This window comes from Bubalus kerabau, chromosome 5 (genome assembly GCF_029407905.1).
Source record: "Bubalus kerabau isolate K-KA32 ecotype Philippines breed swamp buffalo chromosome 5, PCC_UOA_SB_1v2, whole genome shotgun sequence".
In the NCBI taxonomy this organism is placed as follows: domain Eukaryota; kingdom Metazoa; phylum Chordata; class Mammalia; order Artiodactyla; family Bovidae; genus Bubalus; species Bubalus kerabau.
The window spans coordinates 10,103,525-10,118,993 of NC_073628.1; the positions used below are offsets into that span (position 1 = coordinate 10,103,525).

The 15,469-nt window shown below is 45.3% G+C and overlaps 2 protein-coding genes across 2 annotated transcripts; one reads left to right on the forward strand and one right to left on the reverse strand.

Moving 5' to 3' along the window:
• The first annotated feature begins 228 nt into the window (after nucleotides 1-228).
• Nucleotides 229-5,906, forward strand: ZBTB3 (zinc finger and BTB domain containing 3). The gene is given in 3 exon segments (XM_055581024.1): nucleotides 229-365; nucleotides 661-2,235; nucleotides 2,237-5,906. Coding segments are annotated over 2 exon segments (1,758 nt in total). The 5' UTR covers nucleotides 229-365; nucleotides 661-711; the 3' UTR covers nucleotides 2,471-5,906.
• Nucleotides 5,907-6,321: 415 nt separating this feature from the next.
• TTC9C (tetratricopeptide repeat domain 9C) lies at nucleotides 6,322-15,311 on the reverse strand. Its single transcript, XM_055581025.1, has 3 exons — nucleotides 14,583-15,311; nucleotides 9,256-9,438; nucleotides 6,322-8,032 (listed from the first exon to the last, which is right to left on the reverse strand). The coding sequence occupies exons 1-3, from the start codon at nucleotides 14,818-14,820 to the stop codon at nucleotides 7,938-7,940; spliced, it is 516 nt and encodes a 171-aa protein (XP_055437000.1). The 5' UTR covers nucleotides 14,821-15,311; the 3' UTR covers nucleotides 6,322-7,937.
• Between the last annotated feature and the right edge of the window lie 158 nt (nucleotides 15,312-15,469).

Genomic DNA, 15,469 nt, shown 5'->3' on the forward strand with positions numbered 1-15,469 from the left:
AGAAGGCGGGACGAGAAGAAAAAGTTTAGGACAGGAGCGCTAGCCAATCGGGCGCCTAGCTGCCTGAGCGACGGCCACCAGCATCCACTTGGAGACACCGCCCTGAGTCCGGGGCATGGTTAGTAGAGAGTGAACTAATCCGAGACGAGGGAAGACAAATTTGAGCCAATTAAAACTAAGAAGGCGGGAAGGGGCGGAGCTCTCCCGGTGGCTGCTCGTTGGTGGGTGAGGGTCAGCTTTCTCTTCTAGTTCCCACCCTCGGACTTCTTAGCCCCTGGAATTCGAGAGAGGCTCAGGGAGTTCCCGGAGTAGGGCGAAGAGGTATCGCCCGAGAAGGCCTGGGGTCAAGACTCTAGTTGTACCAGGTGCTGGAAGCTACCGGGTGGGCATCGAGGAAGCGGAGGCTGCCTAAGGGGCGGGACTTCCGGGGAGGGGCTTTGTGGACGGGGCGGGGCCTGCTGCTACGGTTAGGCCGAGGGGCGGGGCTAAAAGTAGACCACTGGGTGTGACCTGGGAGAAAGAAGGGTAGTAATGTAAGGGAGCATCTTGGGGTCGGTATGCTGCTGCCAGAGGCTTTGGGGCGGTAAGTAATAGCTCAGAGCTGACGTTAAGATATATAGGGAGGTTACCTACCCTAACCCACTTTCCTCTCTTCCCAAGGGAACCACTGGAGAGGCTCTTCCTAGAGTCCCTTTCCCTTTGTGGAGTGCTATGGAGTTCCCAGAACACAGCCAGCAGCTGCTGCAGAGCCTCCGAGAGCAGCGGTCCCAGGGTTTCCTTTGTGACTGCACCGTGATGGTGGGTAGTACCCAGTTCTTGGCCCATCGGGCTGTGCTGGCCTCCTGCAGCCCATTTTTCCAGCTTTTCTACAAAGAGCGGGAACTGGACAAGAGGGATCTGGTGTGTATCCACAACGAGATTGTCACAGCCCCGGCCTTTGGACTGCTTCTGGACTTTATGTATGCTGGCCAGCTGGTCCTGAGGGGGGATACCCCTGTGGAGGATGTACTGGCGGCTGCCAGCTACTTGCACATGAATGATATTGTCAAGGTGTGTAAGCGGCGGCTGCAAGCCCGGGGCCTGGCAGAGGCGGATAGTACCAAGAAGGAAGAAGAAACCAACTCACAACCCCCTAATTTGGAGTTTTTGTCCAGCACTTCCCGTGGTTCCCAGCCTTCGCTGGCATCAGCAGAGACATCAGGGCACTGGGGCAAAGGGGAATGGAAAGGCTCTGCAGCTCCCTCACCTATCTGTCCTCCAGATGAGCCACCGATGCCAGCTGGGGCTGACACTACACAGCCTGGCGTGGAGGTTGAGTCATCGCATCTTCGGGCACCTCCTCTACCAGTGGCTGATGTCTCTCTTGCCAGCCCCAGTAGTTCCACAGAGACCAACCCTGCAAACTACTTCTCTGCGGGCCTCCCAACTGTTTCAGTGGAGCCACTGGCTCCACTTGATGTGGGTTCTGAGAGCCTGAGGGTGGCAGAACCAAGGGCAACTGGAGGACCATTGCAAGGCTTCTATCCCCCAACTTCAGCTGCAGTCCCAGTTCCATCCGAGGCTCCAGCCCCCGCGGAAGCTGAGCTGGTACAGGTGAAAGTAGAAGCAATTGTGATTTCTGATGAGGAGCCTGACGTGTCAGAGGAACAGCCTCGAGGCCCCGAGGGACTCTTCCCTCCTGGAGGAGCCATGTATGGTGGACAGCCCCCCCAGCCAGAGGCCTTTGAGGAGCCACGGGCAGCAGGATTGGAGGAGGTGGGGCCCAGTGACCACTTCCTGCCGCCAGATCCGCACCTACCCTACCATTTGCTGCCAGGTCCAGGGCAGTATCATCGAGGACTGGTGACCTCGCCCCTGCCTGCTCCACCCGCCCTGCATGAGCCACTCTACTTGCCTTCTGAGTATGAAACAGCCCCAGGAAGCTTTGGGGGTTTTACTGAGGATGTTCCTACTTGCAAGACATGTGGGAAGACCTTCTCATGCTCTTACACACTGCGGCGTCACGCCACAGTGCACACGCGGGAGCGACCCTACGAGTGCCGCTACTGCCTGCGCAGCTACACGCAGTCAGGGGACCTGTACCGCCACATCCGCAAGGCTCACAATGAGGACCTGGCCAAACGCAGCAAACCGGATCCAGAGGCTGGCCCCGTCCTGGGAGCGCAGCCCCTCCCTGGCTCCCCGACCGCAGACAGACAGAACAGCAGTGCTGGAGGGCCACCCAAAGATTTTGTACTTGGCTCCAAAAACTAACATCCGGGAGAGCATGAGCCGATGCCAGGCCTGCTCTTGCTGCCACCAGGGGGCAGCACGGAAGGTGGAAGCACCTGATTTCCTCTGCTGGGGACGGAATGAAGATTCTGCCCAGGCTGAAGGTTCCTACCCTTTTCTTTTCCCAGCCAGAGAGGACTTTATGGGTGTTGCATCTCAGCCAACTCCTCGCCGCCCTGGGAATTTTCCTGAGATGTAATCGCTTCTCACTCTGCATTTTGGACCATAAAACTGGCAGTGAAAGTATTTCTCTGAACCGGTTGGCTGGTTTCTTCCACAAACCTGCATGCCTCCTGGTTTTTTCACAGCTTTCCTCCAGGCTTTTTAGAAATCTGACACCTGCATTTGGGGTAGGGGTCAGGTTGCTTAGGAGGAAAAAAGTGAGATAAGGAGAGGGTAATGTAGACTTTACTTAGGAAAAGTATACAAATTAGGTTATTTTACACAATTATGGTTTATTGTGGGAGAAGGCAGTGGCAACCCACTCCAGTACTCTTGCCTGGAAAATCCCATGGACGGAGGAGCCTGGTAGGCTGCAGTCCATGGGGTCCCTAGGAGTTGGACACGACTGAGCGACTTCACTTTCATGCATTGGAGAAGGAAATGGCAACCCACTCCAGTATTCTTGCCTGCAGAATCCCAGGGATGGAGGAGCCTGGTGGGCTGCCGTCTATGGGGTCGCAGAGTCGGACACGACTGAAGCAACTTAGCAGCAGCAACATGGTTTATTGTTGTATTTGAGCTCCTGTGTCCTGGGCTGTATTGGTGACTTCATATACTCATTTAATCCTCAACAATTTTTGAGGTATTATCCCTCTCCCCATTTTTTTCCCCATAAACAAGGAAACTTGAGACTGAACAATCTACGTTAACTTGTTCAAGGTCACAGAACTAGGTAAGGCGCAGGCCAGAATTTGAACGCTGGCTTATGACTTCATGCTGGTTTAAAACTTTGTTGAAGATGGTTAACTTTGAACTAGAAGCTGTTTCTTTTTTGAGTGTTGGGTTTTGTTGCCTTACCCCTTTCTGTCTGCTTTCCATGTAGAAAGACTTGGTTGACTGTTTCAACGACAAATACTGTGTTAATGACTTGAAATTTTTGCCTGCGTCTTATATGTGGATTGAGGTCCCTGAAGACGACAAACTGGAAGGCAGGAAACACTACCATGGTGGTAGGTGTGGAGGTTGAGGGCCTGTGAAATGGAAATGCTGGGTACTTGGGAAAACTAAAGCAAGAAACACTGGAAGAGAACCTCAGAGTTCATCTAGTCCAACTTTCTCACTTAAAAGGTGTGATGATAGCCTAGACAGGTCATATCACTCATCTGTGATCACACAGGTGTTACTGGCAATAGAGATAGCAAAGAAATGGGAACTTGGGGTGTTGATGTGGCATGGGGGATAAAGCATTCTAGAAATCCAGGAGAAGGGTCTGCCCCTGCCTGTGGTAGAGTGGTGTTTGTACGATGGACCAGAGGGCTCCCCACAAACCCTTTCTCTTTGACACATAAGGAACTGAGTGCAAAAAAAGCAGGAAGGAATATTTAGATGAAAATATGAGTGAATTTCCTGAATTTCTTCTCTTTTTGGATTTATTACATTCAGCACTGTGAACTCTTACTAGTAGGCTACTGTTTTTGAGTCATAGGAAGGAGACAGAGCTGAGCAAATATTTGGTCAAACAAAGTTCCTTACCTGGTGCATTATGGAGAGCAAAAGTTGATGCTTATTTCCAAGGTTGGGAGTAAATTCCATGCCTTTCGTTTTCCTTGTGTTGGAATAACCTTTGTATCTTTCAAATGCCTAATTTTATTTATGCAAATACATTACTGCCTTAACTCCTTGGTGAAACAAGGCAAGTTGTACATAAACCCAGTAAGAGCTATTTTAGCTGAGTGGAGCACCTTTTCCAAAGTCTTTCCTAGAGTAACTATCACGTCAAACTGCCTATAAGAATCAGTTGCCTTTACAAGAGTAAACTTTATGATTGTGAATTATCTCTCAATTTTTTAAAAAGACATGGGGCTGGGGGTGGGCGGGGGGAGGAGAAATCGGTTGCCTCAGAATGGTTCCTAAAAGCAAGGCGTAATATGTGTATATGTATATATCATGTATATAATTTCTCTGGACATCTGGGGGACACAGGAACCATTGTTACTGTCTTGGCCAAGTGCAATACAAACTAAAGAGGATCTGTTACTTGGTGACATTCTCTCCTGAAGAGCATTTATTTTTAGTTCCCAGCATGGAATGCTTTCTTCATTGGAGGTGGCAGCTAGGAATTTGTAAGACATTTAAAGCAGCAGCCAACACACTTACTGCCACAGTTGCCTCTCTTTATCCATCTGCTGGACACCAAGAACGGTTTATGCCTGTCCGTAGAGGTGTGATCAATAGAGAAGTTTCTCTGGTTTCCACTTCTCTTGACGGCCCCATCCATGGATTCAAGGAAACATAGGTCAGCTCATCTAACCTCTAGTCCAACACTGGATCCTCCTTTTGCCAAGTGTTGAACCTCTGCTTGAAAGAGAACTCACTATCCCTAAAGGAAATCTATTTAACTGTTGAGCAACCCTAATCATTGACTAATGATTACTTCTACTGAGCCAAAATCGGCCTCCAATGGTGGGATGGATCAGGTCCCAGGCTACTAAGAGTTTAACCCCAAGAAGTTACTTGCTTTTGAGCTCCAAGCTGATTTAGTTTTCAGACAACCAACCTTTGCTCTCCAGTTTTAGAAACATATTCCTAGCTTAAGATTTCACTTCTTTTCTTAATTGGCTATAAGCATATGCCTTCACTTGCCCTTAGCTTCACAATACTCACCATTTAGCCCTTCACATTTGATTTCAATTTCTCCAAAGCCAGTGATTCCAAAGATGATTTACTTGGATATATACTAATACTTATTTTTATGGTTGGTTGGTTGTTTTGTTTTTTTGGGCAAATGATATAAAGTGCTCTAAAGTCCCCACCTCAATTTTATCAGTAAGCAATTTCAGCATGCCATCTCTAAAAGGACTCTTTAAAGAAGAAAAAAAAAAAGGACCAAATACCATGATCACTTGGGTCAGGAAGATACCCTGGAGAAGGAAATGGCAACCCATTCCAGTAATCTTGCCTGAGAAATTCCCATGGACAGAGGAGCCTGGTGGGATCCAGTCCATGGTGTCCGAGTCGGACGCAACTGAATGACTAAACCAACAACCACTATGATCACACCCAACAAAACTGCTAATTCTTGTTCAGAGCTTCCTGATTGTCCCATAAACTTTTTTTTCCCCCTCAAATCAGAATCCAAATTCTAAGGGTTTTAGGAGCTCTATGCCAGGACTTCCGAGGAGACCTATACATATAATTTTTTTCCATTATTTCAGTCTTATAAACTTAGTTTTCTTCAAATAAGAATCCAAAGTAGAGTCATATTTATTTGGTTGATGTGTCTCAAACCTCTTTGTAAGATATACAATCCCCTCTTCTTTTCCTTGCAATTTATTGCAGAAATTGGTTTTTGCATCTTATGGTTTCAGTCTGGGGTTTGCTGATTACCTTCCCATGGTATCATTTAACATGTTCCTCTGTCCAAAAATTCCTTTCAAAATATATATTTAAATAAAATGTTGACTAAAAAGCAATATAGGTGTGTGTTATTTTGGCAAAATTGTAAAGATAGTGGGTATCGATTTGGCAGAATGCCATTCTTAATTGTTCCTTATGTGCCAAAGTACGAATCTTCACATCACCCTGAATGCTTTCTCTAAAATAAAACCCTCAAATCCTGTGTGGAAACCCTTAAGGACTGGTAAGGTGCACTGCTTCCCCCTCCACAAACTTCTGAGTACACAGATTTAGCTACCTGATTCCTTCAGGATGTGGGCTGGGCAGGCCTCCTCCAGACCCGTATCTGACTGCCTACCTTTGTCCACTTTCCCATTCATTAGCATCTTTGTTAGAGCTGGCCTTCAAATTAAAGACCAAAATGTTAAGTCTGACCACTTTGTCTCTTAGTAATGCAAAAAAAAAAAAGATTAGTGCAATACACATCTACAATACATTTTTAAATATCAGTTTTATTTTTTCCTCATTGATACAGAACATAGCTTACTGTAACATCAAGTCTTAGTGGGGAAAAAAAAGAAAATCAGAAAGCAAAACCAGCCCCAAACAAAGATAACACACAACCATGACATAATTTGGCAACAGTCTAGGCTTAGAAATTTAAGAAGCTTGGAAGAGGAATAATATATTCCTCTTTTGTTAGTTGTGTCCTTGGACTTAAAAGACTATTTGGTATAAAGACTTTTTGTTATAAGCTGATGGTTGTACTATTTAAGAGTACAGGGAGATACAAAGAGGAGCCTAGTTCATCAAGAGAGACACATTACTGATTAAGAGAGAAGAGCTCATGTACATTTGGCAAGACCAAGAAGTTTTTGTCTGTAAGCTGTGTTTATATGATGGCTAAGGACATATGACTTATTCCTTTCATTCATAAATATAGAGGCAGAGCTATTATGGTCTCATCTACTCTGTACAACTCATACATTGTGGACATTAGAATAAGTGTGCAGAATGATAAAGGTGCTCCAGTTGAGGAAGCCTCCTACTGAGCCATGACTGTACCAGATCTGCAGCCTGCATCTGTGCCCAACAAAGCTTCCAGAAAGTTCTGTCGGTGCTTAAAAGGCACAAAGGAAAGAGAACCTTTCCTCACTGTTTCCCTCCTCTTTAAGGAATGGAGTTCTTACAAAATACAAGGTGACAGGTAAAAAACAGATCTATGTTTCTATCCTGCTCTTTGTCGTATTGTTTCTAGAAGACTTGGTAAACGCTTGCCTTTCTTAAAGAAATGAGCAGCCTATAGGTATGCAACTTAAAAATTCAAGCGTTTACAAGTTTTCTGGCATGAGGTCTTTTTAAAGGTTATAAAATATATACTTAGATGCTTGACTCCAGGGGTTTTAAGACAGAAGGGTTTAATAAAAAAAAAATAAATAAGCATACTATATTAATGATCTGAGTGTGAGCAATAGCAAGGCTACAATAGCTAGAAATTATCAAGAGGAACTAGATACTTTTGTGGAGGATAAAGAATCTCAATGTATGTGGACCATTAAGAAAAAGGAATTAATGAAGTAGTTACTTTTAAATCTTTCATTTTGAGGCACGTGGGTCGAATTTATTATTGTCTAGTTTCACAGTATGTATTTGCCAATTTGTGACCTGTGTAAGGGCTTCCCATTTTGGCTTTAGAAATCTGAGGAAACGAAGAGAAAAAACTCCTTTCTGCCTGTCCTTATTACTTCATCTTCTAATAAGCCTTATCCGTTGTATATGACTACATCTACCAACATCTATCATCAAAATCTATGCCAGAGCTATGATTAATCCACCTATAACTGATGAGTGTTTTCTGGTTGTATTTCTCAAAGGCAAATGTTTCTGATATATAATACTATATATTAAAAGCCATATAAATAGAAAGATGGGGAAACAAAAATACAGACTATGTAAGTGATAGAAGAGTTTGTGCAGTACTAGAAGCAAAACAGAAGTTCACCTCAGTCAGAGGTGTGGGGGTAATTTCTCTTGCTGAGGCTCAGGTTTCCCTTTGATGGGTCTCTAATGGTTCATCTAAGTTCAAGTGGAGGAGTATCTTTCTTCTTTTAACCAAACATGCCCAGGTAGAGCTGCTTCTCTTTCCGATGGTAGCTGCTGAGTTCCAACTGTGTCCGCTGAAGGTACCTCCGGACGTTGGCGTCTTAGAACAGGACAAAGGAGGCAATCAAAGACAGACCCGTAATTGTACGTCCAGGTAGGAGAGGACTGTGAACACCCTTCCATTTCTGAAAATTTCTAAGATCTGCGTATATCACAACTATTCTATACAACAGTACATTTCCTTCATTAATACCACTTTTAATCTCTAAAGAATCTTATACAGGGACTTCCCTGGTGGTCCACTGGTTAAGAATCTACCTTCCAACGCCGAAGGTTCGATCCCTAATCAGGGAACTAAGATCCTCTCTAGCTGTGGCACAGGGACTTAGCTGTCCCACAACATGTATTATCAGCTATTTTCAACAACATGTGGGGCAACTAAGTCCCTGTGCCACAACCAGAGAGGTCACGTGTGGCAATAAACCCTGATGCAGTCAAATAAATAAATATATATTTTAAAAAAATTATTGTACAAGGCTGAGCTGGTTTCTAACTTAATAATGAAAAGCAGCTGAAGAAACAGTAATTTTAAGAGCACAGCCTCTAAACCTACTATACATGGGTGGCAGTTAATCTGTGTACTTGAAAGAAACATGAGCAATGGTTCATATTTTATATCTTTATTAATTCATGACTTTTCCAGGCTTCCCTGGTGGCTCAGATGGTAAAGAATCTGCCTGCAACGCAAGAGACCAGGGTAACTAACACTTTAATGACTTTTCCATTCAATTAGAGTGGTGAGTTATTTTACGTTTGGGGACCCCCTCACTTCAGTAGCTGCTCTAAGCCATAATGCAAACTGGGAGACAATTTTCAGAGCTGACCCACCAACACAGGAACAAGTTTATCATTCTCTTAACAATATCCTTTTTGCCTTGGAAACAAGCCTCAAATTCTCAGGATGCCTGTTCTTCTAGGTCATACCTGGGGTTAGCTGAGCTAAAGGATGAAAAGACAGTCATGCAAAAGCCAGAGCTCAGCTGGAAAACTGGTAGAAACAAGGATTATCAAGTTTATTCACTGGAATCTAGATCTTATTTTAGTCTCCATCTAGGAACTGAAACTTGGAATTCATGAGTAGAAGGTCTGTTTGTTATACATCGTCATACATCTTTTTATACTTTTTTAATATTGAACGTGTGAATATATTATTACTTATTTTCACAATTCAATACATTGGAAAATGAACTAAAATCCTCTCCCACAGATACTACCTCAGTGGGACTATTTTTTGTACTTCCCACTTCAGCCCCCTTCTCTCACCTTTTGGCTTCCTATTGACAGCAGCCATGAGGTAGTGCCGGGCCTGGTCATAGTCCTGCAGGTGGAAAAAGGCCACTCCAGCCCGATACAAGGCCTTGGCATTATCAGGCTGCCGCTCCAGGACTTTCTGGCTGTATTCTTTCACCCGTTCATAGTTTACTGGTTCCATCTGAAGGAGACAGGCTAATGGCAGCAAAGGGAAGGGAGAGAGAAGAGGACCTTGTTACAAGATGCCCCATTGCCCAACACAAGGAAGCACCAAATGCAGAATGCTATCAGCAACACTCACTCACCCAACAAATGCATCTGCATGTCCACCGTGTGCCAGACATCATGCTAGCCGCTGGGGATACAGCAGTGGATACAAGTTTTACATACCTCACGGCCTACTTCACTATCTGTCAAATGCCCATTGCGTGTTGGGCTGGCCAAAAAGTTTGTTTGGGTTTTTCTGTAACATGTTATGGAAGAACTTGAAGTTTTTGGCCAACCCAATATCTAGCGTGGGTCAGGCCCAGCTATAAAAGTTGATAAGACTAGGGCTTCCCTTACGGTCCAGTGTTAGGAATCCGCCTGCCGATGCAGGAGACACAGGTTCGATCCCTGATCCGGAAAGATCTCACGTGCCCCGGAGAAGCTAAGCCCTTGTGCCACCACTACTAAGCCTGTGCTCCAGAGCCTGGGAGCTCAACTGCTGAGCCCACCCACTGCAACTACTGAAGCCCGAGTGCCCTAGAGTCTGTGCTTTGCAACAAGAGAAAGCCACCCAACAGAGAAGCCCGAGGCACCGCACCTGGAGAAAAGCCTGCGCAGCCATATTAAATCAGTAATTTTTAAAAAGTTGATTAGACTATACTTTAAATTTATGGGGACTTTCCTGGCGGTCCAGTGGTTGGAACTCTCGGGGGGCAGGGGTTTGATCGCTAGCATGCCACGTGGTGAAAAAAGAAATTATCCAAAACTCTTCATTGTCTCTCTTCTACTCAAGGCTCTCTATCTTGACTCTCCCATTTCACCACAATTCTTGTCCTGAAGTCCTAGGAACAACAACGACTGCCATTAATAGTGTGAGTAAACAGTAAGCACTGTGCCAGGGGCTTGTTTAATCTTCTCATCCACCCTCTGAAGTCAGTATGTGTTAGCATCTCCATTTAATTGATGAAGAAATCAAGGTTCACAAAGGTAAAGTAACTTGTCTAGGATCCCACAGCTTTTAGGTGGAATGAGGAAGAAATCTGAACCAAAGACTAACTCAAAAATTACCCTTCTTAATGATGATATATTATCTCCCAAATTCCTTGGATAAAAGGATGGGACCTCAAAATACAAATCTGTGTAGGAGACAATGTTCAGGTCAATGTTCTGTCTTTCTGTAATTAAAAAGGGAAATGCATTTCCTGTTTAACAACTGTGGGAATTACACACAGCATTATTAAATCATGTGCTGGGAAGGAAGGAGTATCAGGGCTGTGTCTGCATCCCTTCTACAACCCCACCAAGTGGCAATATGGTTCATACTTAAGTATTTCCCCAGCGTCAGCTAACCCATCACTGATGGGTTACCAAGATGTAACCCACTGTTCCTTCATTCTACAACTAGTTCTGGGGTAATGACCATGTGCTAGGTGGAGGTAGGAGCAGGAGAAAAAGAGGAACAAGACAGACACCTTGGTGAGTGATTAGAGCTTGCATCCTAATTCCCAGGCAGGAGGAACACGCTAACAAATTCACTTATTTATTAGTGCTTTGTGAAAAATAGAACTGTACTGGGACAGAGACTGAATTAGGTCAGAGTGATGCTTGATTACAGAAGGCATCCCTGAGAAAGTGACTTTTGGGCCAAGATCTGAATGACAGGGTCATTCAAGGGACAGGGCATTCTAGCCAAGAGAAGAGATCCTACCAAGCTGGAAGGTGGGTGTGTGTTTTGTGAGTTCAGTCTACGGAGGAGCCAGATCAAGTCAGGTTGTGCAGGTGAAAGTCAGAGTTTGAATATTTTCCTAAATATAATAAGATGCCGTTGGAGGGTTTTAGCGATGAGGTCTGATTTCTTTATCTGTGAAGTAGGGAAAATCATTACTACCTTGCAGAATTTTTGTGAAGATGAGAGGTACTATAAATAAACTGCCCAACACATAAATTTCACTCTCATGTAAGTGAAATTTCTTAATTTTAGTGAGTCTTTAGGAAACATCTACCAAGCGCCTCCAAGCAGAGGGTCTACAGATGGATAAGCCAGTCTCTGCCTTCAGGTCCACCTGGACAGTCAAGATGAGTATCTATCTCATTTCCTTGATTTCTGACCAATTCCCCAAGGTGTATTCTATTCTCTAACATACAGTATTCTGCAATAAGAACTTAAGTACAGAGGCTTCCCTGTTGGCTCAGTGGTAAAGAATCCACCAGCCAATACAGGAGACATGGGTTCGATCCCTGATCTGGGAAGATCCCACATGCCAGAGAGCAAGTAAGCCCATGTCTCACAACTATTGAGCTTGTGGTCTAGGGCCCATGAGCCACAACAAGAGAAACCACCCCAATGAGAAGCCCAAGCACCTCAACTAGAGTGGCTCCCGCTCGCCAAACTAGAGAAAAGCCCTCGCAGCAACAGCACAGCCAAAAGATCCAGCACAGCCACAAAAAAATTGGACTTGCCAGGTTTAATTTTAGCTCCACCACTTACTAGATGTTCCTTAAATCTACCTCAAAGGATTGCTATGATACTTAAGGTTTATATGTATATGTGTATCAAGGGCTTATACATGGCATTTCATAAATGTCACCTTAATGAGCCTTCCCTGACCACTACCATGCCTATGGCACTCACTATTGCCATTTTCTTTCTTTTGGCTATGCCACGCTGCATGTGGGATCTTTGTTTTTCCACCAGGGATCGAACTGGCACCCTCTGCTTTAGAAGCGTGGTGTCCTAACGACTGGACTGCCAGGAAGTCCATACACCCATTTTCTGCTTTATCCTTTTCCACATTACTTATCATCTTTGTCAACTACAAATTGGTGCTTGCCAACAGCAGGAGGCTGAATCCTGGGCTACTGCAGCTGTAGGCCTTGACACGCCCTGAGGGAGTTCAGAATGAGGCACTTTGTGCCCCAAGAAAACAGGTCTTTAGACTGAACTCCCCCTTCACGAAAATCTTATATACTGACCTCCCCACACTGCCTCTTTGGAGCAGTTTTTTTTTGGGAGCTGTCTGAGGTGCTGTCTCCTGGGCTGCAGTCCTCATTTTGCCCCAAGTAAAACTTAACTCAAAACTCTCCTTGTGCATCATTTTCAGTCAACATTGTCTAATACACAAGTTACTTCTTTTGTTAACTATCCATCTCCCCATGACAGCAGGGACCTTTATCTGTTTTACTATACTGCAATATCCTCAGTATGCTGCTACTGCTACTGCTGCTGCTAAGTCGCTTCAGTCGTGTCCGACTCTGTGCGACCCCATAGACGACAGCCCACCAGGCTCCCCCGTCCCTGGGATTCTCCAGGCAAGAACACTAGAGTGGGTTGCCGCTTCCTTCTCCAGTGCATGAAGGTGAAAAGTGAACGTGAAGTCGCTCAGTCGTGTCCAACTCTTAGCGACCCCATGGACTGCAGCCCACCAGGCTCCTCCGTCCATGGGATTTTCCAGGCAAGAGTACTGGAGTAGGGTGCCATTGCCTTCTCCAATCCTCAGTATATCAATAAATATTAATTTATTAAAAAAATAATTACTGAATGGACTGAAATAGTAGCTACTATAATTACGGTTACTTGAGTCTAAGAATAGCTTTGGACACATACTGTAAAACAGCTAGAATTTCACCAAATCATTGAGGACCAGGGTAGTAAAAAAGAAAAAAATTTAAACAATGATTACAAAGTGTATACTTCAAAACAAACTTAATTAGCTCTATGGTTACTTTGCCTGCCGCAGAACAGACTTCAGAAGTCTCCTTTCTTTCAGCAGATGAATCCTAGTGATACTAACTCTGGACTATTTCTCCATGCAAGGCCAGCTGGATATGGAAGGTACAAGTTACCCAAGATATCATCTAGCTGCTTTATATAGGAAGGAGGAAAACGAGGAAAAGCTATCCAAAACATCTAAGATGGATGACTTACACCACCAGCTGAAGCAAGTGCCTTCTTTCCTAAATTTTAAATATTAAAGAAACAACAGTCTAAACGTAGGTTTGATACTGTGCAGGGTCTTTGGGGCTCCTGGGCACAAGGGCTTTTTGTGTCTGCCATTTCTTCGATTATAGGAAACAGTCAGCATTCAGCCTCCACGACCTTCCCTGAGGTCTGAAGGGCAGACTCAAGCAATTGTTAATTAGGGAAGGGTGGGGCTGGGAGACCAAGGAGAAACAGTCAAGAGCAGCCTTGAGGAAAGGTCCTGTTTCCCCAACAACAGTCTCAACAATATCTTAAGCTATTTTGTGGATACAGAAACGACCTCCAGGTGGGAGAAGCTAACAATTAACAATGGTATGCCACCCAGGAGCAGTGTAGACCCCAGACCAGCTGAACTGGAAGGTCAATGATGCTTAGCCTTACTTACCTCACCACCAACCCATTAGAAAAAACGTCCATGAGATGATTACATTCTTTGGACAATTTATATAAAACCTCACAGTATCTTCTCCAGGTGGGGACTCGTGGTTTTGAGGGCAGGAGCCTGCTGTGTTCCCCTTTGCCTGGCAAAACAATAGAGCTATTCTTTTCTACTTCACCCAAAACTCTGTGAAATTTGATTAGGTACCAGTGTACAAACAAGCTGAGCTCAGTATCAGGTTGAGTATTTTCTCTATGTGTGTTAGTTCCTCGATCGTGTCCAACTCTTTGCGATCTCATGGACTGTAGCCCTCCAGGCTCCTCCATCCATGGGATTTTCCAGGCAAGAATACTGGGGTGAGTTGCCATTTCCTTCCCCAGGGGATCTCCCCGACCCAGGGATTGAATCCATGTCTCCCGCATTGCAGGCAGACTCTTTACCGTCTGAGCCACCAGGAAGTCGTGCAAAATTCCTTAAACCTATTAGCCATCACCTGGGAGTCTGATAGAAACGCAAATTGGTACACACAACTCACAAACCTCAGAACTATTAAATCGGAATCATGGTAGGCTCAAGAAGTTGTGTTTATCAAACTCTCCAAGTGAAGTCTAGAAGCACCGAAACTCAATTAGAGCCCCATAGATTGAAAGTATATTGCAATTCATGGTAGAATAACTAGATAACGACAGAAGAGCCGTCAGTGTTTTTCCCAATATTCTCAAACTTTCATATACCGGCCTTGACACTCTACCCTCCCGTCGGCCCTGTTCTTACCAGCCAGGTTGTTGTAGCAATCTGTCTGGGTGGTGTGAAGTAGGTTTTCTTGTTCAGGTGTGAGGGCCGGGCCCTGAGGTCCCAGATTAGGTATCGGGGAGGGCAGACTTGGATCCAGACCCCGCAGCTGCAGCAGAGCTCGATGGTACCCACTTACAGCATCCCGGTACTTCCCTTCCCGGTAACACTGGTTCCCTTTCTCCTTGTACAGCTGAGCCTCCTGCAGGCGTTTCTCCATAACTCTGTCGCCCAGTGCTCTTGAGGAACTGGGACGTGAAAGAACAACCGAAGCTCTAGGAATAGGAGCGAAGCAACCAATTTTGGCAGCTGACTTAAAAAAGCAAGGAAATTCTCCTTCTCCAGGAGGCCTCTCAGGGAATGACTGCTTGATTCTACTACAGCCCCTTCCTTTCTTCTCTGCAGTTACTTTTTAATCTCTGCAAGTGCAAGCATCTGATCAGGAAGTAGATGTGGGAACAGCAAAGCCTGAGATTAACTGATTTCCCAAAGCGGCGACTCCCGGGTGAGAAAAAAAACCACGAAAACTATAACGCCGTAACTAAGGAATCGTGGCCGGCGTCTGAACGCCGGCGGCTCTTGTTTCCTCCTTTCGTTCGGACACACCTCCCTGACTCGGAAGCGGAAGGGAGTAGGCGGGAATAACGGCTAAAAAGGGTCTAGGGGGCTTGCCTCCATCCCAGCTCTTTGTTTGCACTTACTCAACAGCATTTGTTGACTTCTGGGCCCGAGTTGGGGAACCGAGGTGAACACAGTCCGTGCACCCCAACCACAGGCCGATGGTGATGCAGCCGTAGCGCCGCCCAGCTGCAAGCCCCCTTACCCCCAGCGGCCAGTTCCCCGCCCCCCTGCAACAGGCCAAACCCGTA